The sequence below is a fragment of the Amaranthus tricolor genome, chromosome 1, assembly GCF_026212465.1.
Source record: "Amaranthus tricolor cultivar Red isolate AtriRed21 chromosome 1, ASM2621246v1, whole genome shotgun sequence".
NCBI classification, from domain to species: domain Eukaryota; kingdom Viridiplantae; phylum Streptophyta; class Magnoliopsida; order Caryophyllales; family Amaranthaceae; genus Amaranthus; species Amaranthus tricolor.
The window spans coordinates 7,313,913-7,339,022 of NC_080047.1; the positions used below are offsets into that span (position 1 = coordinate 7,313,913).

General features: G+C 31.2%; 3 protein-coding genes and 1 long non-coding RNA gene across 4 annotated transcripts; 1 reads left to right on the plus strand and 3 right to left on the minus strand.

Annotated features, from left to right (window-relative positions):
• Positions 1–1,021: 1,021 nt before the first annotated feature.
• On the minus strand, positions 1,022–6,492 carry LOC130828414 (uncharacterized). The gene is made up of 8 exons (XM_057694394.1): positions 5,989–6,492; positions 4,818–5,180; positions 3,516–3,862; positions 3,070–3,169; positions 2,906–2,965; positions 2,551–2,637; positions 2,230–2,358; positions 1,022–1,959 (listed from the first exon to the last, which is right to left on the minus strand). The coding sequence occupies exons 1-8, from the start codon at positions 6,031–6,033 to the stop codon at positions 1,645–1,647; spliced, it is 1,446 nt and encodes a 481-aa protein (XP_057550377.1). The 5' UTR covers positions 6,034–6,492; the 3' UTR covers positions 1,022–1,644.
• A 2,389-nt stretch (positions 6,493–8,881) lies between these two features.
• On the minus strand, positions 8,882–17,004 carry LOC130828421 (uncharacterized). The gene is made up of 3 exons (XR_009047384.1): positions 16,967–17,004; positions 14,685–15,130; positions 8,882–13,540 (listed from the first exon to the last, which is right to left on the minus strand). It is a non-coding gene; the product is annotated as an uncharacterized LOC130828421 (long non-coding RNA).
• A 293-nt stretch (positions 17,005–17,297) lies between these two features.
• LOC130828427 (uncharacterized) lies at positions 17,298–21,733 on the minus strand. Its single transcript, XM_057694412.1, has 7 exons — positions 21,548–21,733; positions 21,343–21,439; positions 20,687–20,825; positions 20,084–20,166; positions 19,843–19,977; positions 19,635–19,739; positions 17,298–17,924 (listed from the first exon to the last, which is right to left on the minus strand). Exons 1-7 carry the CDS (start codon positions 21,631–21,633, stop codon positions 17,778–17,780), a joined length of 792 nt encoding a protein of 263 aa, XP_057550395.1. The 5' UTR covers positions 21,634–21,733; the 3' UTR covers positions 17,298–17,777.
• Positions 21,734–23,726: 1,993 nt separating this feature from the next.
• Positions 23,727–25,092, plus strand: LOC130828446 (peroxisomal membrane protein 11A). Its single transcript, XM_057694438.1, has one exon. It carries the CDS (start codon positions 24,195–24,197, stop codon positions 24,930–24,932), a length of 738 nt encoding a protein of 245 aa, XP_057550421.1. The 5' UTR covers positions 23,727–24,194; the 3' UTR covers positions 24,933–25,092.
• Positions 25,093–25,110: the final 18 nt, after the last annotated feature.

Here is a 25,110-nt window from a genome sequence, read left to right on the forward strand (position 1 = left end):
TTCCTGATAATTTTTCCAATTTATAATTAGCTATATTTATCAATATCAATTTTTAAGTGAAACAACTTTAAAATATAGGATATGGAGATATTAATTTTGGGGCGCATTTTTATAATGTGATCGTCTCATACAATAATTTTTAATTAATAATTTAAAAGTTTAAATATTTTATAATGTTTAAAATATTATTATAGATATTAATTTTCAAACTATTAAAAGTAATTATAAGTAAAATGACTAATAAAAATTATATATATTTTTATATATGTAAAATTATAAATAATTTTTAAACAAATTCATTATTATTATTATCATTAATAAAGATGAAGTTGTTTACATACGTCTCTCAAAGTAATTCTAGATAAAAAGAGTAATAAAATTGGGTTAGATTTGTTCCATAAATATAGGGTTTAGATTGTGTTTTTGCAATTTTTTATTTATTAATGCACTTTTTTTGATCTATTTATTAACTTTTTGTTTTCTTACACAAGCAATTTGCTCAACATTTGATTACATTTACTACTCCCATGATGAGAAATTAATTAGCCATTCAATAGTTTTTCATGATTTACGAATTTTTTAATCTATATATAATATAATTACATAAAATATTTCTTAATTTTTAATAAGTTAATCAAAATATGATATCTTCTGTACCTTTTATTTATCCACTTTAGTCAAAGTATAAGACCAAAATACTTTTTGACAATGTTTCTAAACCATTGTCAATCAAAATTAATACACTTTATGATAATTAGTTTATGAGTTAGTATAACTTTAACTCTATAATGAAAGTTGAAGTTTGGCAAATGCTCATAATATATATATATATTTCAATGACGAACATAGAAAAATTTTCTGTAGAATAAATAACTAGTGTATATAATCGTCAGATATATATATATATATATATATATATATATATATATATATATATATATATATATATATATATATATATATATATATATATATATATATATATCAAAAATAAAAAAAAATAATTAAACTAGGGCCTTCGCGTGCAAGCGCTAAAGAAATTCGCTTTTCACGTTTCCATTTCAATATTATGTTGTCAAAAATCAAGTAACACCATTAATTTTGCAAGTAGTTGACAAAACTAATCTTTCTTGATTAGTACTTCACTACTGAAAAGTAGACCGCCCATATCACACACAGGCCAAAAATGCAACCAAGCAAAGCCAAATTTCATGCTCTATAAGCTTATCTTCTCATATATAGAGAATAAACTTGAACCACAAGTTCTCAAAATTCTAGCAAATAATAGTGATCAAATAAGCTCAAGTCCAATATTGATAATGAGGTTAGATTATATAACGTATTTCGAAGCCTCAATCATCAATTTAATCTTTTGATACGGTTTAGAGTTAGTTCTATTAGAAGATTTGGAAATCACGAAAGATTTGTCAAAAGAGATTCTACTGGCTCTGATACCATATTAAGGAATCAACTTAACTAAAAGTTTAAATTGATGGTTAAAGCCCAATGATATGTTATATACTCTAACAACCTCGTGTCTAAGTGGCTTGACATACTCGCGAAAAACATTAGACGACATACAAGACCTTAGCTTGAGCCTGTTTGATCAGTACCAATTTCGCGTATAATTTGTACATACATCTCTCAACTTATAAGGTCCTTAGGAAACTGATATCGAAACGAGAAGTCGTGGGGAATCCATTCAATGTTTTTCCAACTTTTTCTATGTCGAAAATTATAAGCAGAAGTCCTGTTTCTTTGAAGATCTGCAGGGAGAATTTGTTCAAGAATCTTCATGAAATCTAGTGGATGTAATCCAGATTCTTTAACATAATTCTCCACTAATTTGGGCAGTATAATCTTGTTATGTTCTTTATTAACTTGATAGTTGCTTAAGATGTATTGATTCCTTGCAGCTATCAGGTCCTGGAACACTGTCTCAGGAGTGTATACCTGAACCTAAACACACGAATAAAACATAAGACTAAAGTATATCAGGAAGAATTATATATGTTGGGATGGGTTATCCCACATCGACAAATTGAAGATGGTATGCACACTTTATAACTTATTGAAGTCCTTCCCATTTGCCATATGGTTTTGGGATGGTATATATCTTTGGCTTATGAAGTGTGTGCACCTCGTGTTTTCTTGATAATATGCTGACATTCACAATAAGTCCAACTCAATGTAACAATATATAAATGTAATGTTTCGATGAGGGATTACCGGAGGATCAGAGTGGTTTCCACAACAAAGCGCAAAGTAAGATAGAGGTTCAGAGTGATCGATTGTAAGCAAGCGTCTTTTGTCACCTGTCCTGAACTTTTTCTTGAGATGGAGTAAGCGACGAAACCACTGCAAGAAAATTTACACAATCAAATTAATGTTGTGAATATCATGTTAGAATTGTGTTGTGTGATACTAATGGATATCATCATCATCCCAATGAGTTCCGCCCAAGGCAGGGTCTGGGGAAGGCGGGAAACAAGGCAGACCAATACCCTCATTACGAAGAGGTGATACTAATGGATAGATTGATGAATATACCTGTCCTGGATGAGGCAATTGGCTCCCAAGAATGTACTCCTGGATCATGCTTACACTGATTGTATGGCCCCCAATACTATATGCTGCCTGTGGATCATAAATAAGCTTATAAATTATCCCCTTTTGGAAGTCAACAATTTACTTACCATACTCATTTAGGGGTCTAGGCTCAAGCCTGGCTAATATCAATTCGTGTAACATATAACACAGAAGAATAGTAGTCGAGTGCGTTCAACACGTGCAAAAGTGAGTGTTGGGCCTACCATATTGGTCGTTATACTCATTTATCTAGTTTCTCATGCCTAAGATAAAGGGGAAAGCAAAGTTTTAGAAGTGAGTACACTACATGAAGTACCTTCAATTGCAGGGATAGTCTTTTAAGCTTGTTTTGTGGCACTCCATACACCAGGAACGCCTGCCATCGCGATATATTTATAACGACTGTCATTGTTATTTGGACATTATACCGAAAGAAGTTGAAACAATGCTCAACTGTGCTTATGGCAAAAGGATTCTTACATGCATAACAAGGGCATTGTGCACATTAATCCAGAATGCCAACTTCTCTTTATGGTTCAATTTGCTAGGATTTATGTCATCCAACTTACTAACAAGTGACCTGTAGAATAAGTAAACAAATTTAGACGATGTTCATGTCAGAGTATATAACATATCATGGGGCCTCAACCATTAGCTTAAGCTTTTGGTTGAATTGGTTCTTTCACATGGTATTAGAAGCCAGCGTGATAAGAGGTCACGGGTTCGCATCTCAACCACCACCATCTAAAGTGGAATATTCAGCGCCATCCACACTTCTAGCCAAAGGGCTCTCATGTGAGGGGGCGTGTCAGAGTATATAACATATATGGAGCCTCAACCATCAGCATTAGCTTTTGGTTGAATTGGTGCTTTGACAGTTCACAACAAAAATAATGCGAAAGTCTTAATTCGAGAGATATAATCACCTAAATTTTTCAATAATGGGATCAATGTCTCCAAGTTTAGTCTTGTCCCTATGAATCTGAAGCACTTCAACCATTTGACAGTAGGGTCCACTAAAATCTGAATGTAAATCTTGTAAAGAGTTTATTATCTTAGATTGTGAACTCCATAGATTGGATTCAGTGTGAGGGGATCCACTGATGTATGATGGAAATGAATCTCTAGGTGATGGAAAATTGTTGGTGATCACAGAATTTGGTGCTAGTTCATAGTAGATTGATGTGATGCACTTGATCATCTCCTCTGATAGCCAGTTTCCTGTCTCTTTTACTTCACTTGCTATATTATTTGCAGCTTCACAAGCTTCATGCTGATCACATTAACATTAGATTAGAACCCATTAGTGAAGATGCTAGCTTTGACTAGTCTATGGAAATGATTATAATCTTTAAAGAATTAAATTACTTCTTAAGGTTATGTTTACAGTTTACATATATTTGGGTTGAAGATTATAATGTACTTGAACCAACTTGATTTGTTAGTGTATATATATCATGGAACTCAATCATAAACTTAAGCTTTTAGTTTAGTTGATTCCTTAATATGGTATCAGAAGCCGGTGTGACAAGAGTTCACGGGCTTTCGTGTGAGGGGACGTATTAGATTATACAACATATCATGAGCCTCAACCATCAACTTAAGTTTTTGGTTGAGTTGGTTCCTTAACAAGATTGCGTAAACCAGAACCCCGCCCAAATGGAGACTAAGTGGCCAGAAATCGACTATGACATTAGGGTAACAGAATATTGTTGGAAAAGCAAGATACTGTTTGTAGTGAGTAACACATTGCAAAACTCTTAACAGCTTCATTAATAAATAAAATATTCTAGGAAGTAAAAACTTGCTTGAGATTTATTCAAAAACATGACTTCCTTTGAATTTAGTTCCCAAAAAAATGGAAAGTTTCATGCTCAGTCCATGGGAAAGTAAAACTTTATAATACAACAACATTTTATTGTCCCAACGTCATCAAATGACTCCCACGTATGTAGGGTTTGGGGTGTTGAATATACGCAACCTGACCCTTGTTAGTAGTAACAATGAGGTTGTTTTCGATTGACTCTTAATAGTAAACACCATGTGCAAAATGGGTTGGGCCGAATTTTCAAGCCCGACCCATGTAAAACCCATATTAAGTTTTAAGGCCCTTATCCAGCCTGACTCATATTTTCTTAAACCCGGCCCATATCCGGTCCATTGAACACCCTTAGTATATCATACTACGAGATCAAAGAAATATAAACCTTAAACCCACATATATTTACCTGTAGCAGAGTCAAAGGCAAGGAATGGTAAGAGTTAACCGCATCAGTAACCTTTGCTGCTAAAGGAGATAATTGAGTTGGATAAGCTGAATGATGTGATAATGAAGAGTGACTTCTGTGAATGCTACAACCAAGAACGTCTTCTTGCTCTTTAGCTTCATTATTTTGTTCTTCTAAACAACTCTTATTTATGACCTCATTTGGTGGTATTTCCTGATCTGATGTTATGTCTTTGCTGCTGTCTTTAAATACTGATGCTATCCTTCTATCAATTGCTTTCTGGTACAAGGTCACAAGATACTTCTCCAAATGTAAAACTTCCATCTCCAACATTGCAATTTCTTTAAGAAGTTCTGTTACTGACTGAATTCAAGAAAAATAAGGGTTACCATATTATATGTTACTATAATGGCTTACTTTTAGGTGAGGTTGTGAGGACGGACCAAAAAGAAAGACCATAGTTGTATCGGTTAGAATTTAGAACATGGGTTTAGTAGTTTTGAACAAGAAAGAGAAGAGGCCACATACAAACCCATAGGATATTCACTACAAAAATCAATTGTAGTAGTAGAAGTAAATCCTTGTGTTATTTCCTTCTCTTTTATCTGATGAAGGAATGAACATGTCTCAAGTAATCTCTATTCAAAGTTAAGAGTGTTAGACCACCCATGCCAGTACCCCCTCCCTCCACCTCTATGTTACTATGACTTATCTTAACGGCCGTTTAGTAGGTGGTATTAAATGGTGGTAATAAAAATAAAAATTAGCGTAATTTTAGTTGAAAAATCCTTGAATACCTTAATGGTCATGCTTGTCCAACTTCAATCATCACATTTTCTTCATAAAATTCATTTCAATGCATTACTATTGGAAGAGGTGAAATTAGATGGTAATGGAATTTTGTAAATAAAAAAACATTTTTGTAATCAAAGTTTCTCTACCATGGTAATGACATGGAACTTTTGATGAAATTTTACCTTATAACTATTACCATCATTTAGTACCATTAACCAAACGAACCGTAAGTACTCATGTCAAATGCTCGAGCTTTGACACAGGTTAAGAACCCTTAATGCTTCATTTTTCAACATGATGCAGAATTCGCATAAACATACTTGTGTCTGATATGAGTTCTCGAGTTTGAGTAACGTAGAAAATTAAAAAGTGTTACCTTAGGCTTTGAAGAATTCCGAACTTGAGAAACAGGTATCTCCATTGTTCTACTTTGGAGGTCAAAAACAACTACCCTTTTCAAAAGAAAGGGTTTTAGAATTGAGTAAGTTGAAGGCAAATGAAAGCACTAAGTTGGTAAGGAAGTATCTTTAGGTTCCTTAATTCCTATAGGAGTTGGATATATAGTGGATATACATATGCATTAGTGAAGTTTAGGTTGAGCTTTAAAGGACACTTGAAGATTTGGGTGTTTTGGAGTGACATCTACTTTTGCTCAGTTTAGACAGTTGCTATAGTTTAAACATTTGGATGATAATAATGAATGGAGTTAAAATATCAAATACCAAATACTAAACAATAAGTTTTATCGGACAGACTTTAGACTACTGTTATTATGGATCAGAATGTTTAAAAGAAATTATATTATGAATATAAAAGTAACGAAAGTGTGAATGCTTATCTTGTGGAATAGAAATGATCATGGTATGAAAATGAAATAACGTAATTCAAGATATAAAAAAGGTTTTAACATTTTATTGTTGATCAAAATGCTATAGTATTTCATTTGTGCAAGCTTTTTTAAGTAAAAATATATATGTACTTTATAATTTATTGACATAATAATTAAAGTTATTGTTAAATCGTACATTATAAAACTACTCAAACTTCAATGTAGATGATTGATGATTATGTATCAAAAAATTGAAGAAACTATAAGTATACCTATCTTTTTCTAAAAAGAGTTTTTTCCAATTGGAAATCCAACTTAATATATTACGAAAGTAGATGATCTATAAAGAATTTAATCACTCTTTCACATAACTTTACCGGTGAGTGTTTGTCGCTTATTGTCGATTTCAAGCCCATAATAAAAGATATACAAGTATTTATTTGGACGATCATTAATATTTATTTATATATATATTTATATAGCTGACTTTAATATTTTATAAATAAAACTTTGACATTATTATGATGATTTATATAGCTGACTTCAATATTTTATAAATAAAACTTTGACATTATTATGATGATTTATATAGCTGATTTTAATATTTTATAAATAAAACTTTGACATTATTATTATTGTCATTAGTATCTCACATGATAAAAAAATTATTCCTCAAGAGTGTCGTTTGTGCATGAGTACATGACCACCATCAGTGAGTTTCTTATTCACAAGCTACACATTGACCTCTGATTTTAAGGCTGCCCTTGAAATTGACTCTTCACTAATTTCGTTATGCACTTAAATATCCAGAAATTCAAAATATTTAACACAAACACAAAAACTTGAACAAGAAGGTCTTATTATTAGACTATTAATTTAGGCCGGCCCAATTTGCACGTGTAATAATATTTTAATTTTTTGGGCATTTATCAATTTTGAAAATTGATACCTTTAAGGTCAAAACTGATACCTTTAAAAATTTTAAAAATGTCCAGAAAATAAAAAAATGCCCAGATTATTACACACGCAAATTAGACCAACTCAAATTGATAATCTCGTTATGAAACCATCTTGTCCAAAAACAGCTGTTAACACAATTGTTGAAGACAAATACCACATTACAAAGTACAATAATTATATAAAGTTTTCGTTTTAAATATAACAATGTATATTTATTGATATTATTTTATATTTTCTCTTCATTATAATTGTTTTCTTTTTTAATTCCAACAATATTGTAAATATATAAATAAATACGTAGTGACAAATCTTTGTTATAGTCAGCTAAGATCGGGCCTCCCTTGCTCAAATACGGTTTTGATGTTCAAACTTTTACTCGGCCTTTCCAATTATTTATTTATTTATTTATATTATGTTGGTAATCTCATAAATATTAATCAATATAAAAATGAATACTAATAATTTGGCTAGTAGAAAGGTTTTTGCTCCAAAAAAATTTGAATTTATAAAGCTCTTGTAGTTGTAAGTGTTTCCCATAATCTAACTTTTAGTATAACCACTACATCACTTTGGTGACAATTGTTAGTAACTGGATATCAATCAACTACAGCACCCTTAATTAAAGCCTTTTTATCTTTATGGGAATATAAAAGTAATATGACTACATCATTACATATTAATTAAATTTGAACTACTAAATTATTAAATATAACCATGCATATGCATATACTATTATATTTCAACTAGAGAAAGATTGATTTTTCAGTTAAAGTTTAATTCTTATTTAGTTTTTCTCTTCTCTCATCTTATTAATAAAAAAATTAAATTTAAAAATTTTAATATATTAACTTTAGATCATAGAAGTATAAGATATTGACTAGTAGTATAGTACTATTTTTATAATTTAGTTGAATGTAGAAATTTGGATCAAGTGACTACCCCAACTTTAGTTTTTGGTAATTTATTTGAGTTTAAGGGTGCGTCCAACTTTTTAAATTTAAAGTTTTAAAAATTTGCTGATAATAGTTTATATTGTGTTTTTGATTTAGCTTGTTTACTTATTAAAGTATTGCATACTTTCAGTTTTTTATTTCGCCCATACGTATTTAATCCTAAAATGAGAAAACTAATTCTTCCATTTCTTATTCTCTATCATTTTTAAACCATTTCTCATTCTCTATCATTTTTTCAACCGTTTTTCCCTAAAGCAAATATAGGATGTCGGTTTTGAGAAAGCCCAAAACACTCATCTTTGTATATTGAACCAACTCAATATCTATAGGTTTTTTAAACAAATGACTTAAATAGAGGTATCCATTCGGATGTTCGAGTGTATCTTGTATCGAGTATCATAAACTGGTGCAAACAAGACTAATGTGATGATGACGTTCAGCAGCATACAAAAGGTAGGTAAGAATCTCCTTCAGCAACTGCTGGATACAACCAGAAGATACTACCAACATAAACCTGGCACCTGCAAACAAGTAGTAGAATATAATCCAACAGAAAATGACAGTAAAGCACACAAGTCTAACAACTAAAATACAACCTCTACATTTATTGTATCCAAACAAAATACTGAGATTATTCAGAAACAAAGAAAGAAAGAAGAAAATACAATTTGTCTTTCTGCAAATCTGATACGGTTAAAATGTGAGCAAAATTCAATTTAAAAGTTGGGTATAATTTTTGACTAGTCCCCTTTAAATATAAAGTATAACCCACTTAAATTGTCTGTAGTCATTGCTTTTTCTATTTTGATTTGCGTGAAAAGAAAGAGAGACTTTTATTTGCTTTTTTTGGTTGCATTGTAGAAAGTTTTGTTATAAGTTTAAATTTATTGGATATTCTTGACTACAATGAAAGGAAGACGGGACACATATGATTGGAATCCAATAACCCTTTTAACGTGTTTTTTATTTTCTTTATTATAGCGTAGGCAGAAAGAAGATAAAAGTAAAATTGAATTTAAAATTTTAATTAAAAAAGTGATAATTGCTTTTTAACTGAGAGATGATGAAAATTACTTCCAATTTATAAGTTGAAAATGCAATAGGAGTATTTTGATGTCATTGTCATTATAAACATATTGAGATGTTTATAATTGTTTATTGGAATTCAATTTTTTTCATATTAGATTCTTAATTCAATTTTTGTTGTTCTTATCTTTCAATTGGTGTTGGTATTGGTCATCAACTCAGTATTTCGCACAAAGTCAGGGTCCGGAGAGGAGAGATAGCAAACATATCATAACCGTATCCCTCAAAGGAGAGAGGAGGAGATATGCATGCAATCGAATAAAACCTCTTCAATTCTTTCATTTCTTCTGTCTATCTTAACTAGAAAAAAAGGTTCTCTATTATCTAATCATCAAAATGATTATTATGTTTTCACTCTAATTAAACAAAATATTTTCCACACTAAATTAAACAAAGTTGAACAGAACTAGTTAAACGTCCAACCAATGGGTGGACAAAAATAAATTAAGATACCAATCAAGTTCAATATCTACAACCCCATTTTGTTCAAAACCATTAATTGACTACTCATTGTCATATCTAAACCTATATCTATATCTATATTTCTAAAAATGATTCTAGATCATATAATAAGAATCTTTATCCCATCATATATTCAAGTCAAACATGCATCCAAATTCATGATGAATTATCTTCTATGTGATCTAACTTTTGATAGAAAAAAAAGATAGCATGCAAGAAAAGAAGCTTAAACGCACGTAAGTGTAAAGCTTGAAACCTTTGTTCATCACTAATATATAATGCATCCAAAGTGGTATAACCAAAAGGAATGAGTGGATAACATAAAGAGAGTTTTATTTTACCTTAAAAGGGGTGAAAGGTGAAGCAACAAGAGTAAAATAGCTAAATATGATGTGAGATTACTTGGGTTTTGGTGGGTTTTCAATGTCTAATTGCTCAATCTTTATGAACCAATTTACATTTCTTAAAGTTAATTTCTTTGTATGGTCAAATGCCCAAAAAAGTTTGTCTTTTACAGCATGCATGCAATACAACTAGCTAGGTTAATTCATTTGTTTTTTAAGTATACATCAACATAGATGTATATATTTTTAAGTGTACATCAATACGTATTTTGTGAATTTCATTGCTTTCTTGGTAGGGCTTTAGCTTTTTGGGTATAATTAACTATATTTTTCTTGTCCTTTCTTCCATGAGGTACAAGTATGATATTTATGTTATCTACCCTAGACCCTAACTTTATAAGCGGAATTTACTGGATATGATGTATGGTATAGAATACTTTTATGATCACAAATGATAATCTTTTATCTTATGTAGTGTAAGAAATAATTGATACTCTCATATCAGTTTCTTATTGATAATAACATTGCAAGAAAAATATCACTTTTTGTAGCAAATAGATGAAGCTAAAGAGTACAGTAGTATTCTCCCTTAATTCATGATATTCAATTTTTCTCCTAATCTTTCACAAATGCTAGATATTTTAAATAACAAGTCGGAGGACAAACTCGAACACCGGACTCAGGTATGTTTTTTCAAAGCCTATCATTTAAACGATGCCTAGAAAAACGCAGCAAGGGAAAATATCTAATATCCAGAAAAAACCATTTGTATATTTGATCCGAGCCGGAGCCGTCTTATAAAATTTGGGGCCCTGTAAAATACTTTTATTCTACGCCTTATTTATAGTTATATATTTATTTTATTAATAAAGTTAACGTTTTATTTATTAACTTTTTCATATACGGGAGAAAAAAAAGACCATGTGCAGTTGATCACCTCTTATCCAAGCATCCGATACTTGATATCCAAAAGAAGCTCAAATATCTGAAATATCTAAGACCAACGAGAATGAGTCGAAAAAGTTTGAATCTGCCCAAAATAAGCTTTTTCAAATAAATAATTGTGTGTGTATTACTTTGGAATATCCAAAAGTGTTTTACAAGTGTGGATATCCAGAACTTATCAGATATCAACCAGTCCAATCTATAATCAACCCAAATTCAGGCAAACCCAACTTGTGCCACCTCTAAGTTTTAATTTCTGGAAAATACGTATTCTGTGGACTTTTAAATTAGACACTCAAGACACCGAGACACGAGTCTGTATCGACCCTGGTAACACGAGTTGAATTGAACTTATCAAAACTGAATGAACTACAGTAAGTGGCAGCTGCTAGTAAGTGGATACAATCCTGGCAATATAAATATAACCATTCTCAAGCTGAACTTCCTTAAAGCTACTAAATTAATTTTGTTCGACTTCTAATAAATGAGCTATACAAGATGACTTACAATACCATTCGGTCAAAGATTTCTCAATCTCATACAGAAATGTACAAAAGTTCATGAAATAAATCAGGAAACATACAGAAGTTAAGAGATGTAATTAAATACCTCAACTGGGAAAGGATTTTCCAAGCATGAAATAAGTTGGAGGACTGAAAACATAAGTGAAACCGCTCCACTCAGTGAACCTATAACAATGATGAAATCCACTTTAAAAGTTTAAAGAGCACGAGGAGAGTCTAGAGCAGGATTCGCCAAACATATGATGCAACTAAAAAAGATGGAGAATATAATCTGTTATACTCCTATGTGGAGAGGGAATGTGGGTGATATGTTGGATGATGGGCCAATCAACACCAGTCGGATTGTGGGATCTTTCCTTTAACTCTCGTGAGCATTCCAACAAATCAAGTATGCGTAAAGAGCTGAGGTAGTGCAACCCTTCTAGCAATGATTTTAAGCTTTTAGAATCTTGAATAAGAAGTGATTGAAGGGATGATAAAATCCTATCCATTCTGGTAGTTCTTTGAATTGTTACAATATGAAATGTCAAGGAAATGGTGAGCAGTCAAATGGTGCATTCCCTTTGGCAGTTTCACTAGCTTTGGAAGATGCCAAACGAAGAGTATGACCGAGGCCTCTCCAAGGAATGATAGTATCAGTGACATCATCCTTTCTCTCTTCCTCTCTTTGTGCTGTGGAATCATGCAATTCCAACACATGGAGGGAGCTCAAACATAGACTCTTCAAAGCAGTAATATGATCCCGCACTCCTCGTCCTGATAGACTTTAGTTTCCAGTACTGATATATCACTAGAGAGTAAAAAGAGGAAAGGCGACAGCGCTAAAACATCTGCCCTGATGTCAATTTCTCTATATCAAGGTCACACTCCATCATCAAATGAGAAATGCACAGGAAAGACTCTGCATGAAGACAATTGAAGCTCTACCATAAGCTTCCTGGTTGTTCCTTCCGCAACTTAGAAGAAGAATGAAAAGTATCAAACTTATGCCGATAATTGGCCCACAGCTTCATTGAAGCCCCTCATTTTCAATGCTTTCAGTTTTGGACACACAGGAAAAATTGCCAAGTTAGGACACTCCCCTATTTTAAACATAAAAGAAAGCTTAGGAAATGATTATGTCACAATCTTGTTAGTGACTGTTGTCGTTGCTGTAGTTTCTGCTCATTATCAGTCTCAAGATTATCCCCAATGCTCATTCCTATCTCATCCTCCCCTAAATTCAATAGTGGTAATTTTTTACTCCACCTCGACTACCAGTACTCTACATACTCCAACTTTCTCAATCACTAAGTCGGACTTTAAATGACACAAATAAATTAAAGATGGAAGATGCTCCAGCCTTATGCATCCAAGAAATTTTATTTCAAAAAGATTTGGGAGACAAGTTTCGAGATTCATTAAAGATCCCTCCCAGCTCGGAAACCATTCACCAGAATAGCACCACAACTCCAACATTCTAAGATTAGGATGGGGTTGAAAGCCTTGAAGTAATATTTGCGTGTTGATCCCTTCACTATTATCTCCACTATATATGTAGTAATTGCCGGACCAGGCATGAGCTTCCAATATATGTTTATACCCCTAAGATGTGGCTTGTTTACAAGATGTCTCCCTTCCATAGCTTCAGATGCATCATGTGTGGAACCTTTTTACACCTTAATTTCCAGACTGCCACTGAGATTTGCAAGACATCGCAAGTCTCTAAGCCCATTTGCACCCACTCCAACTGGTCTGCAATAATTAGCATCATTGTTGGTTCCACCTCTTACAAACCTTGTAAGCTTATGCAGACATGTCAAACTATACATCCCTGGAGACATTCCTGGAGGCATATGTGTCAAACTGTTTAAGCCATATATATCTAGATGCCTAAGATTAATTATTTAATGAAGTCCCTGGCAACTCTTAAGACTCCTACAATCACATAACTTCAATGTCTGTAAATTATAAAAGTCCACAATGGATATTGGAATCATAGAGATCCGTGTATCGCCGGAGAGGTCTAGATATCTTAAATGTAACAACTCAACTAAGGTGCTTGGCAATTTCTTCAATGAAGCATTATGTGAATCTAAGCCCCTTACATATTTCGCTTTTTATAGTGGAAGATATGAGCAAAGTAGAGAGGTAGATATATGCCACGTTTTCAACGTACCATTAGTTTCACTTATGAATACATAACCCGTTACTCTTTTTATTATCGACTTCACCTCCAAAGTATGCATCAATGTACTGTTATGGGGTGTTTGGCATGAGAGATTTGAGGAAGGGAATGGGACTTTGCCTCAAAATAAGTTTAAGTTTTTGTTTGCTTGATGGGATTGAGAGCAGGGAATGGGACTAAAATGGAAGAAAGTCCCCCAAGACATTAGGTAGGTATTTGAGTTGAGACTTTCATTTTATCGCTTTCTTTTAAGTCCCTATGATTTTAAACAAGGGATGAGACTTTTTTCACTTCAAAATCTCAATTTAAAAGTCTCGTTTTAAAGTCTCACGATTCTCAATCCCTTGTGCCAAGCACCCACTTAGTTTATTTATGTTCAGCTATCATCAAAGGGCAATTATGAAACAAAATAGTCTCTAGATGATTTGCAATATGTGTCTTGATAATTTCCAATATGCCCCTACAATAATCCCACTAAAAAATACAAACTTTTGCATTGTTTCTAAATCTTTGTGTCATCTCCGACCTAACTCCTAAGAAGTAATCACCTGAGTCAGCGCAGTAAGTGCGTTATCTTCGACTTATTTTCGAATTTTCTATGCTCATCATCACTTTTACATTGATATTTTCACTACCCATAAATTCTAAAAAGTATGCTTCAATTCAATTTAGTGTAATTCAGCAGAGTAAATTTAATTCTAATTAGTAGTAAAATAAGAAGCACATAACATCAATCAAATATTAAGTAAATAGACGTGATTGATGAAGTAAACAAGAAATGAATTTCGAAGGAATAAATCACCTCTGAGGGTTGATACTTGATCATATCATGAAATGTATACGCCAAAAGAGATGTCTTTAAAATTGTCGCAGTTTTCACATCGCAGTCTCCTCCATTTATTTAATTGACCTGGGCATTTGCCATATCGGTGGATGTTCGAGAGTAAATATACTGAAAATCGATAGAATGGGAAGAACAGAGGAGCTCTGGTTCCCTACCATTAGGGTGGATCAAAGAGATGAACTATTACCGATGACGATGGTTGCAATGGTCGAATTATTTTATGAACTTAGATTTGGATTTAAACCCTAAGTATTTCGGTCTAATATTTTGAAATAACACTCGCTATCGGATAGAATTGGAAAAACAGAGGATATATGATTTCACCAAAAAAATTTAAAGCAATATGAAGCGTGAACGGCAGGATACCTGCGCAGGCAGAGGCCACATGATTTCTAGTCCACTACCTGATGACATTATGCACAGTTTGTATGATAAATATGCAATCATCAAAGGAAATATCCGACGACCCGATTCTTATTTGTCGCCATTCTTTTTATTTTATCGCCACCCCTCTTAATAAAATTATAAATTTGCCCCTGAACTTTAAAAATTTACAAATATGCCATTGGAGTTGATAACTTTTCATTTTCATTTTTTTTTAATTTTTTTTTATTATTTTTATTTATATTATTATTGTTATTATGATTATTATTATTTTTGTTATTATTATTATTATTATTATTATTAAACCACAATAATAATAATAATAATAATAATAATAATAATAATAACAAAAATAATAATAATTATAATAACAATAATAATAATAATTTTATAAAAAACAAAAATAAAATTAAAAAAAAAAAAAGTCGCACAAAACGTGCGACTCCAGTCGCACGGTCGAGGCGCACATTCTGTGCGACTGGTTTTTTTTTTTTTTAATTTCGACTTATAAAATTTCTTTTGTTTAATTAATTCATTTTTTAAGTTATTATTATTATTATTATTATTATTATTATTATTATTATTATTGTGGTTGTTATTATTATTATTTTTGTTTTAATTATTATATTTAATTTATATTTTTAAATGTTATTATTATTATTTTTGTCATTATTATTATTATTATTATTATTATTATTATTATTATTATTATTATTATTATTATTATTATTATTGTGGTTGTGATTATTATTATTATTAAATTATTATTTTTGTTTTAATTATTATATTTAATTTATATTTTTAAATGTTATTAACCCAAATGAATATGGCGGTAATATTGTTTACGGCCCCAGTAAGATTGATGACTTCAAGCCGACCACACCGTCCTACGTGGACAACTATTCCACCTCATTTAAATTTTTATTTTTTTTTTAAATTTTTATTATTGTTGTTATTATAATAATAATAATTATTATTATTATTAAACCACAATAATAATAATAATAATAATAATAATAATAACATTTAAAAATATAAATTAAATATAATAATTAAAACAAAAATAATTATTTAATAATAATAATAATAATAACAACCACAATAATAATAATAATAATAATAATAATAATAATAATAATAATAATAATACTAATAATAATAATAATAATAATAATAATAATAATAATAATAATAACAACTTAAAAAATGAATTAATTAAACAAAAGAAATTTTATAAGTCGAAATTCAAAAAAAAAAAAAAAAAAAAACCAGTCGCATAGAACGTGTGACTCGACCGTGCGACTGGAGTCGCACGTTTTGTGCGACTATTTTTTTTTTTTAAATTTTATTTTTGTTTTTTAAAATTTTTTTATTATTATTGTTATTATAATTATTATTATTTTTGTTATTATTATTATTATTATTATTATCATTATTATTATTATTGTGGTTTAATTATATTAATAATAATAATAATAATAACAAAAATAATAATTATTATAATAACAATAATAATATAAATAAAAATAATAAAAAAAATTTAAAAAAATGAAAATGAAAAGTTATTAACTCCAATGGCATATTTGTAAATTTTTAAAGTTCATGGGCAAATTCGTAATTTCATTAGGAGGGGTGGCGATAAAATGAAAAGAATGGCGACAAATAGTAATGTCCATCTGACAAGACAAAACATTTTATGGTCTGGATTTCACTTAAAAAGTTTTTAGATCTTAATTTTCTTATTTTCAGATCTACGATTTTGTTTATGAAATCGAGTTTGAATTTGTTAATTATTTTACTTGTAGTATTAAAGAAAAGTGTGAAGTTGATGAATGCATATTAGTTAATCAACTTACATTAAAATAAAATCATGGGCTTACGCTTGAAAATTTTTATCCATTTTAAATTTAAAAACCTTGTATTGCGAGTAATTAATTTATGTAATCAATTAAGAACGCCCAATACATAAAGTGCATGTTATGCATTAATTTAACTTGTGCAGTTAACTGCAACGAAGACAAATAATAAAAGATAACTCAAATTTTTTCAAAGTGTTAAATGTGAGGAACTGATTTTCTTCATTATGAATTTTTAAATTTTTCGTGAGAATTAAATATTTTCATTTGTATTTAACTATTTATTCAAATCTTCTATGTAGCACTAATGTTTACTTAATTACTACTTACTAGTTCCTAGGATAGTATAGTACAATGGTTGATGTAAAGCAACTTATGGGATCTAACTAAAAGTTTTTGTGTTGGTGTAATTGCTTTTGTATGGAATTAATTGTGTAATTAGCCTAGTCAAAAACAAAATTTATTAAAAGCCAATTTGGTTGATAAAAGGTTTAATGAATTCAATTAGAAACAATCAATTAGTTCGTTCGAGTCAAATTACCCTCACACAAAAAAATTTATCACATAATCTACTATCACCCTTAAATAGTACTCTGTCTGTTCCATTAAATTTAACACAATATTTCCAAAAAGCTCTCATATAGAAAACGAAAATATTACACACTTAATGAAACAAAGAGAGCTATAATAAAAACCACTAAAAGGGGGCTACAAGACATAGGAGTATGATTATGGCATCCCCACTATAAATAAGTGGAGTGTCAATATCAATTAAACACCCCCTTCCATACCCACTTATGACTTAACCACCTTAATTTTCTTCCATACCATCAAGATTGGTCCTGAATATGTAATCTTCACCTTCCAATTCATCCTGAAACAAGCTAAGTGATGGATAATCCACCTTTTCATTCAGTACACTACCACCAGGTTGATTACTGTTCAATAATCTTGTCCCCTGTAATAATGTGACAGGGAATAATCTTTTATTTGCATTAGAAAGGCATAATAAAGCTATAAATTGGTAAACATATTTCACACTTTGTTTTAAGCAAATCATCTTAGGAAGAATGCAAGTATATGAGGAAAATTAGGGGGTATTGGGTAATTCATTAGTTCAGTTGGCTTGTTTGACCAAATGATATTATTGGTTATTTTTATTGGACATTAACTATAAGCATAAGTCAACTAACGATGGAGATGTTTGAAGAAATATATCATTGATTATTGGTTGATTACTAGAATAAAAGTCGGCTTAAAAATTGGGTAAAAGTAATTTATCAAGCAAGCTTTTTAGATGTTTGACCAGCCAACAACTCAAAAGCTTTTAAGGCAACTATAGCCATACAGTTAATTACCAAACAAGACTAGTGTTTCATATTGGACAAAAATGTTAAAATTGCATCACAATTACAAGGGTAGACCAGGTTCTAACTTTTATGGTCCTCAATAAAAATATTTAATAGGGCGAGTCAAAATGGGGGCAATTTCTTTAATGGGTTGGGTCTACTCGAGTCAAAACAAAACCCTGTATGGATCATGTCGGGCCATTTGAATCGCCCCATCACATTAATTAAAATTACAATCAACATCTTTTCAATAAAGGTACTTGTATGGGTTATTAGGAGTATTTCGAGACAACGTTACAAACCTTATTGCTGAAGTATCACTTCAATAACCCGATCTCGACTTATTCCCATAAATTGAGATACCATATTTTTGGTGCAATGATTTTTCTGTGTTTGGCCTCTAATGTAGGATGATGGATCTAAATCCAATAATGCTTGAGTTTGTCAGAAGTCAGCAGAAGCCAGGGTTTATTGAATTCCCTTCAAATTGGTGATTGAGTGAGTGATTGTGATGTGAGTATCATGAAATTAAGCTAGTAGACAAAGATGGAAGAATTTTTTTTTTAAATTGTGAGTAAATTGAAGCCAACCCACTAAAAGCTCGCCTCGGCTCATTAACATTAATTATGGGTTGACCCGTCAAAAGTCCAACTCTTTTTAGAATATTGACCTTTTAAAAGGGCCGTGTCACGGGCTTTTAGTGGCCTTACCCGTGGCACACCTGTAGTCCTCACTACTCAACACGGATATAGCACAGTTCCACGGGTAATTAACTTGTTACTTCTTGTAGTGGGGACAAAATAGGGTACTTCACTTATTGCATGCCACACCAACCCTATTGTAGTACTTCACGTTTACCGCTTTCCATCGCCAGCCCGATACATACTTTTTCCCTTGTAGCTGAGTTTAAGCAACATAGGTCCTTGCTTTTAAGACATTGGAGAGCTTCTAAAGATAACCATAGGCTTTTACTGCCTAAGTACATTAGAAGACATCTCGGAACCAATTTTATCAATGTAGGGTACGGAGAGGGAAGGGTTAATCTAATCTTACTTTCACATCTTTCAAAGTTTTTAAGGTTTTGGTTAATTTAATGGGAAAGAAAATTGTATCCTTCCTTCCATTTCGCTCTCTTATAACCCTAAAAAGGATTCAATAAGCAAAAAAATGATCAACCACTTAGCTTCATATCTCCGATTTAAAACCCTTCACCCAACTGCATTGTAAACCTCCATATAGTAATTGTTATTCATTGTTCTCACACTCTAAACCAAACCATAGTTCACAGATATTACATATAAGGAAGCAATTATTCTTACCTTCTTCAAGGTGTAGAAGAAATAATGGAATCCATCACCAAAGGTGCTCCATTTCATTGACCATGTAAAATCAAGAGTTTCAAATAACGGACGCCTGAAGTGTGGCTGCAACAGAATGTTAACAAATAAGTAAGAAGAAAAACTAGGTGCAAGTTTCCGCAGCTTTTCCTTGTTAGTTCATTGACGAAACAATTTCAGTTTGCATTACCTGCCCAAAAGATATCGATATGAAGACACCATCTGGCTTCAAGACCCGATGGATGCCCTGAAGCATTGCCTTGACCTTCTTTACAGTTTCAGCTTTCGGTTTCCACGGATCACCACTGTCCACGAACAATACATCCTTGAATCACAAGTGCATCCAAACTTGGTAGATTAAAAGCCAAAGAGACGAAATAAGTGTTCGCACTTACAAAAGAAAGAGCAAAATCCAAGCCTTTTATTCTTACCATTGTTCCTTTCTCGATGACCACATCAAAAGTTTCATCCGCAAAAGGCAAGTCCAGCATGTCAGCGACCATAGCCTTTATTTCTAACATTTGAGAAAAAAAGAATCACAGCCATTCAACAATCCCGGGATAACGGATACTCAACATTGCTATACCCCTAATATTTTTTTATCACAAAACACAGATTGAATACTTCAACAAGCTGACTTCCCACGCATTAATAAAACCTCAAATCTTCTATAATTCACACTGAACTTCAGTATAAAGAAAAACTACTACAAAATACAAGCATGAATTGAAAAAGATGGACACTTTGATCATCAAATTATGATTTTTACAAGTCATAAGTCTCAAAATCTATGTAATTCCCGGTGAAGTTCAACGGAAACCAAAAATTACATACATTCAATGGAAACACCACAAATTTTGCCCAAAATCACTATTTAAGCCATAATTGGAAGCAGCAACAAATCAAAAGAATCAAGATTGGCAAAAATAGTAAAGTCATTGGTCTATCACAATGGAGGGAAAAAAGTCATACGGCAAGGAAGATACGAAAATTCAAGAATTTTCACAAAAATAACAGGGAAAAAAAGCACAAACCTTTATATCCCTTGCACAACAATCTCTTCTGCACTTTTTCAACAGCAATTGGAGATAAATCAGTGCACGTGACATTCTTAATCCCATCTCTATACAATTCATCACTTAATTGGGAGTTTCCACAACCCAATTCCAGAACCTATAAAAAAATTTAAGCTTTTCGATTATATTCATCCTAATTCATCAAATTACACTAAAAACCCAAAACTAATCAAAACTCAATTGGGATTTTCCATGATTAAGTTTTGGACTTTCCTGTTATTTGCATCCAAATTCATCAAAATCATGCCAAAAATCCAAAACAAATCAAAAAAAATGCAAGTGACATATTGTTAACCCCATCTCTATACATTTCATCATCAACCCACTTCCAGAGCCTAAAAAAGATTTGAAATTTCAATTATTTCCATCCAAATTGATCAAAATCATACTAAAAACCAACAATAAGTCAAACCCCACAAAAATGAGAACATTAGTAAGCCAAATATGGAATTGGGAGTTTCCACACCCCACTTCAAGAACCTATTAAGATTTGAAAATTTCCATAATTTCCACCAAAATTAATCAAAATCACACCCCCAAACCTAAAAAAATCAAAACCCACAAAAAACATGAAAATATGAGTAAGTCAAATTAAACAAAGACAGAAAAATTACAAAGGAATTAGGTTGAATGTGTTCCAGAATTAAGTGACGGAAATGGGAGTAATCTTTCAACCATTCATAGTGTTCCTCCTTTGAAAATCTTTCGTCCCTAAGAGAAATACTAAATTAGAGACATTTTTTTTTATCATAAGCAGTATTTTTGGTTAAAAAATGAACATGAAAAAACATTATTAGAAAAGGGAAAGAGAAAACAGACCAGTAATGAGGGTCGAGATAAGTCAAAACAGAAGAAGGAGCTACTGTATCATCTTGATTTTGGCTCTGCTTTGTCTTGGAATCCATTGGAGAAGTTGTAAGCTAATAACAGAGGTTTCTTACAAAAGTAAAACCCTACCTTAATAATTCTGCTCCCCTCCGTATCAGTCTCAGTCTCAGTCTCAGTCTCAGATAAACACTCTTGCTTTTTTTTGAAAAAAAAAAAAGATAGCTACAATAATCTAATTTTTTATGGATTTTCTACAATAATTTAATCTACTAATTCATCATGAATATCAAAAGAATAAGAGTTTTTATTTTATTTTTTAATAATTTTTGATATTTTATTTTAATTTATCTTTTTTTTAAAAAAAAATAAAACTTAGATTACCAGTTCACTATAGGAAAATACCTTTTAACGTTGAAATTATTTATTGTTAATCAATAGGTGGAATTATTGTAAGAAAATTATGAAAAGATTGAATTATTTTAGGTAATTTTTTATTTTTTAATGAAAAAATAAGTTATAGGATGAGATAAAAAAGAAGTAGATAGATTAGTTAAGACGAAGAAAGAGAATAACTTTGTGAATTATTGTGCTTAAAAGAGAAAATAAGATCATTATCCAAAATAAATAATATATATTAATAAAACAGACTAAAATAAAAAATAAATCTTAAAAATAGGGTAAGTATGCAGATTTAATAGGTAACTTTTAAATTATATATTATAGAAGTACTACATAGTCATATGTCCAATAGCAACTTTGTTATATCAAGAAACAACTCCTTTAAAGAGGATGCTTGTGTATTGATGAGCGAAAAGCTAAGCAGTGAAAGCTCGAAAAAGTTGAAATTTGCTAAAATGAGCCAAAATGAAATTGATTAAATTGTCATGTTTAAAGGACAAGAGTATGGAAGATGAGTTAAATTTGTTGTGAAAAAGACACAAATGATAGATTGCATTGGATAGAAGAGATTGATGCAACAAAGTAGATCAAATACACGTGTAAAGGGTACCTTAAAGTAATATCATAAAACACTTATTTTGTGTTTTGGTTTGCATTGTTTATGCTTGTGTGCATATCGTCTTTGTTTCCTCTTCCTTATTCACATTTTTGTTATGTAATTTGTGAGTATAATTTTATAATAATGTTTTATAATATTTTTAACATATGTTTTAGAAAATTTGCACATATTAATTTGCATCTTTCCATGATTTGTATGTTGCATCATTCTAAATTTTAGCAAATATTCCAAGTAAAATAACGATGTAAATTTTACATTTTAAGCGACTATGACATTATCTTTAAAGCTTGACATTAAGTTAAACAAAGAATAATATAGTGCATGAGAGCCATGAGTTTGTTGATTATACTTTGTAGATAGTCGGTGTTCAATACAACAGGGTAACTTCGTTTAATTTATTAATGAATAGTCCCAATTTACTTATTCATTGCTACCCACATTTTTCTTGTCCATTGGTTTTATGTGTATCCCAATTGTAAAGGCCATTAATTGGTGTTTTCACTTAAAAGCACGAGTATACAATTAGGAGCTGCTTAGTAGTTAATAAAATTATTCACTATTTGATTAGTATTTTGTGAATAAAAAGCATTTTTTTCACTTTGATGACACTAATAATTTGTTTTTAATGGCAAAATTGCGTCACGTTAGTTATGAAAAAGTTCTAAGTTGGAAATTAGAATAAGGTGAAATTATGGATTATGTTTCAACAATATATAATGGTTTCCAACACTAACAATAATTTAGTCATTATTGTTCGATAACAGGTTTCAATGGTGAATAATGTGTTAATATCATACGTTCATACTTCATACTAAGTTCATTATGCATATTCATTATCCATTATATTAATTTCATATTGTATATTCATTATTTATCATGTATTAGTCATTGGTTTTTTTTTTTTTACTTTTAAATAATTATTCACAACTTATACTTCACCAAAAAATCTCCATTTAAATTTAACATATATAAAAAAATATGTAAAATATACACGCACAAATGCAAACCAACATGAACAATAATAAAATGAAAAAATCTAATTTTAATTGTAAAATAAATAAAGGAAAAATTGTGCATAATAATCTCATCTATTGTCCATTTGCTGGAATAATCCATACAATTGATTATTTTTAGATAATTCAACTTTTGTATATTATTTGCTAACAGCACCCCTTTCTATATTTTAATCGGCTATTATTGATATTTACCACCAAAGAGGAGTAGGGTAAGACCAATCAAAAAACATAAGGTGAAGAAGAAATGAGTGTAATGGCTAATAGGTATCTACGGTAAGCAGTTAAAATATGAAAATGGGTGCTGTTAGTAAATAATATACAAAAATTGAATTATTAGAAATAATTAATAGTAGGAATTATTCACAGAAGATGAACAATAAGGGAGATTATTGTGAATAATATTTAAGAAAATGAAACAAGTTAAGGTAACTTGCTTATCAAAACGTCATCTTTGGAAGCAATCATTATATAGAATAACTCTAATTTTGTCCATTTCCCGCGATTCCTTCACTGAACCAATGAACCCCAAATCATCTCGTAAGACTAAACAAACTCATCATAACCACTTTAAACGACATCGTTTTCAAGCTTTTGTTCCACGACAATGGCAGCAAAAACGCAGAAACAAAGAGACTTCTTGAACCATCTAGAAGCTTACCTCGCAAAACGCGATGGAGTCGACAAACTCCTCAAAATATCTCGTTACACTTCCAAACTCATCCTCTCTTCCTCCATCCTCCCCCACGCGCATCCACTCACGCGCGGCCTTAAATCATTCGAATCAAGTGTTGGTTTAAGCCGAAAGGCCTTCCGTCTCGGAAAATTCATCCAAGACGTCAACGCTCTACGCTCGTCAGCACAAGAACAAAATCGCGATAATCATTTCTACTTTCTCTCTCTACTCGCGTATGGCGGTGAGGGAATCTACTATTTTGTTGAGCAGATTGTTTGGCTATCGAAGTCAGGGCTTTTAAAACCTAGCCTGGCGCGCGAGGTACAGAAGATTAGTGCTTGGGCGGAGTTGATTGGGTATGTTGGAAGTATTGCGTTGAAAAGGGAGGATTTAAAGGAATTGGATGAGAAATTGAAGTGTTTGAGTTCGAGTATTGAGATTTCGGAAGCTAGAGAAGAGAGTTCTGATGAAGTGAGAGAAAAAGAGAAGGTTTTGAAGATGAAGATTTTGATGAAGAAATTGTCGATTTTGCAGGATTTTGCTGATGGATTGATGGCTTTAGCGGATATTCGTGATGGTAAAGGGATGATTTTTAGTCCTTTTGTTATTTCTTCTGCTGGTTTATTGTCTGCGCTTATTAGTACTCACAAAAACTGGATTTCTTGTTGAGGTTCTTTTTTTGAGATGTAATTTGATATTTTTGTTTAATTCATAGCAAAATTTGTGAAATCTTGGAGGATATTTGTTATTGATGATGTTTGTATCTCTGTAATAATGGTTACCATTTATGAATAATGAAAATGATTTGATTATATGAATGATTTGTATACTTGGGGACATGTTTTTG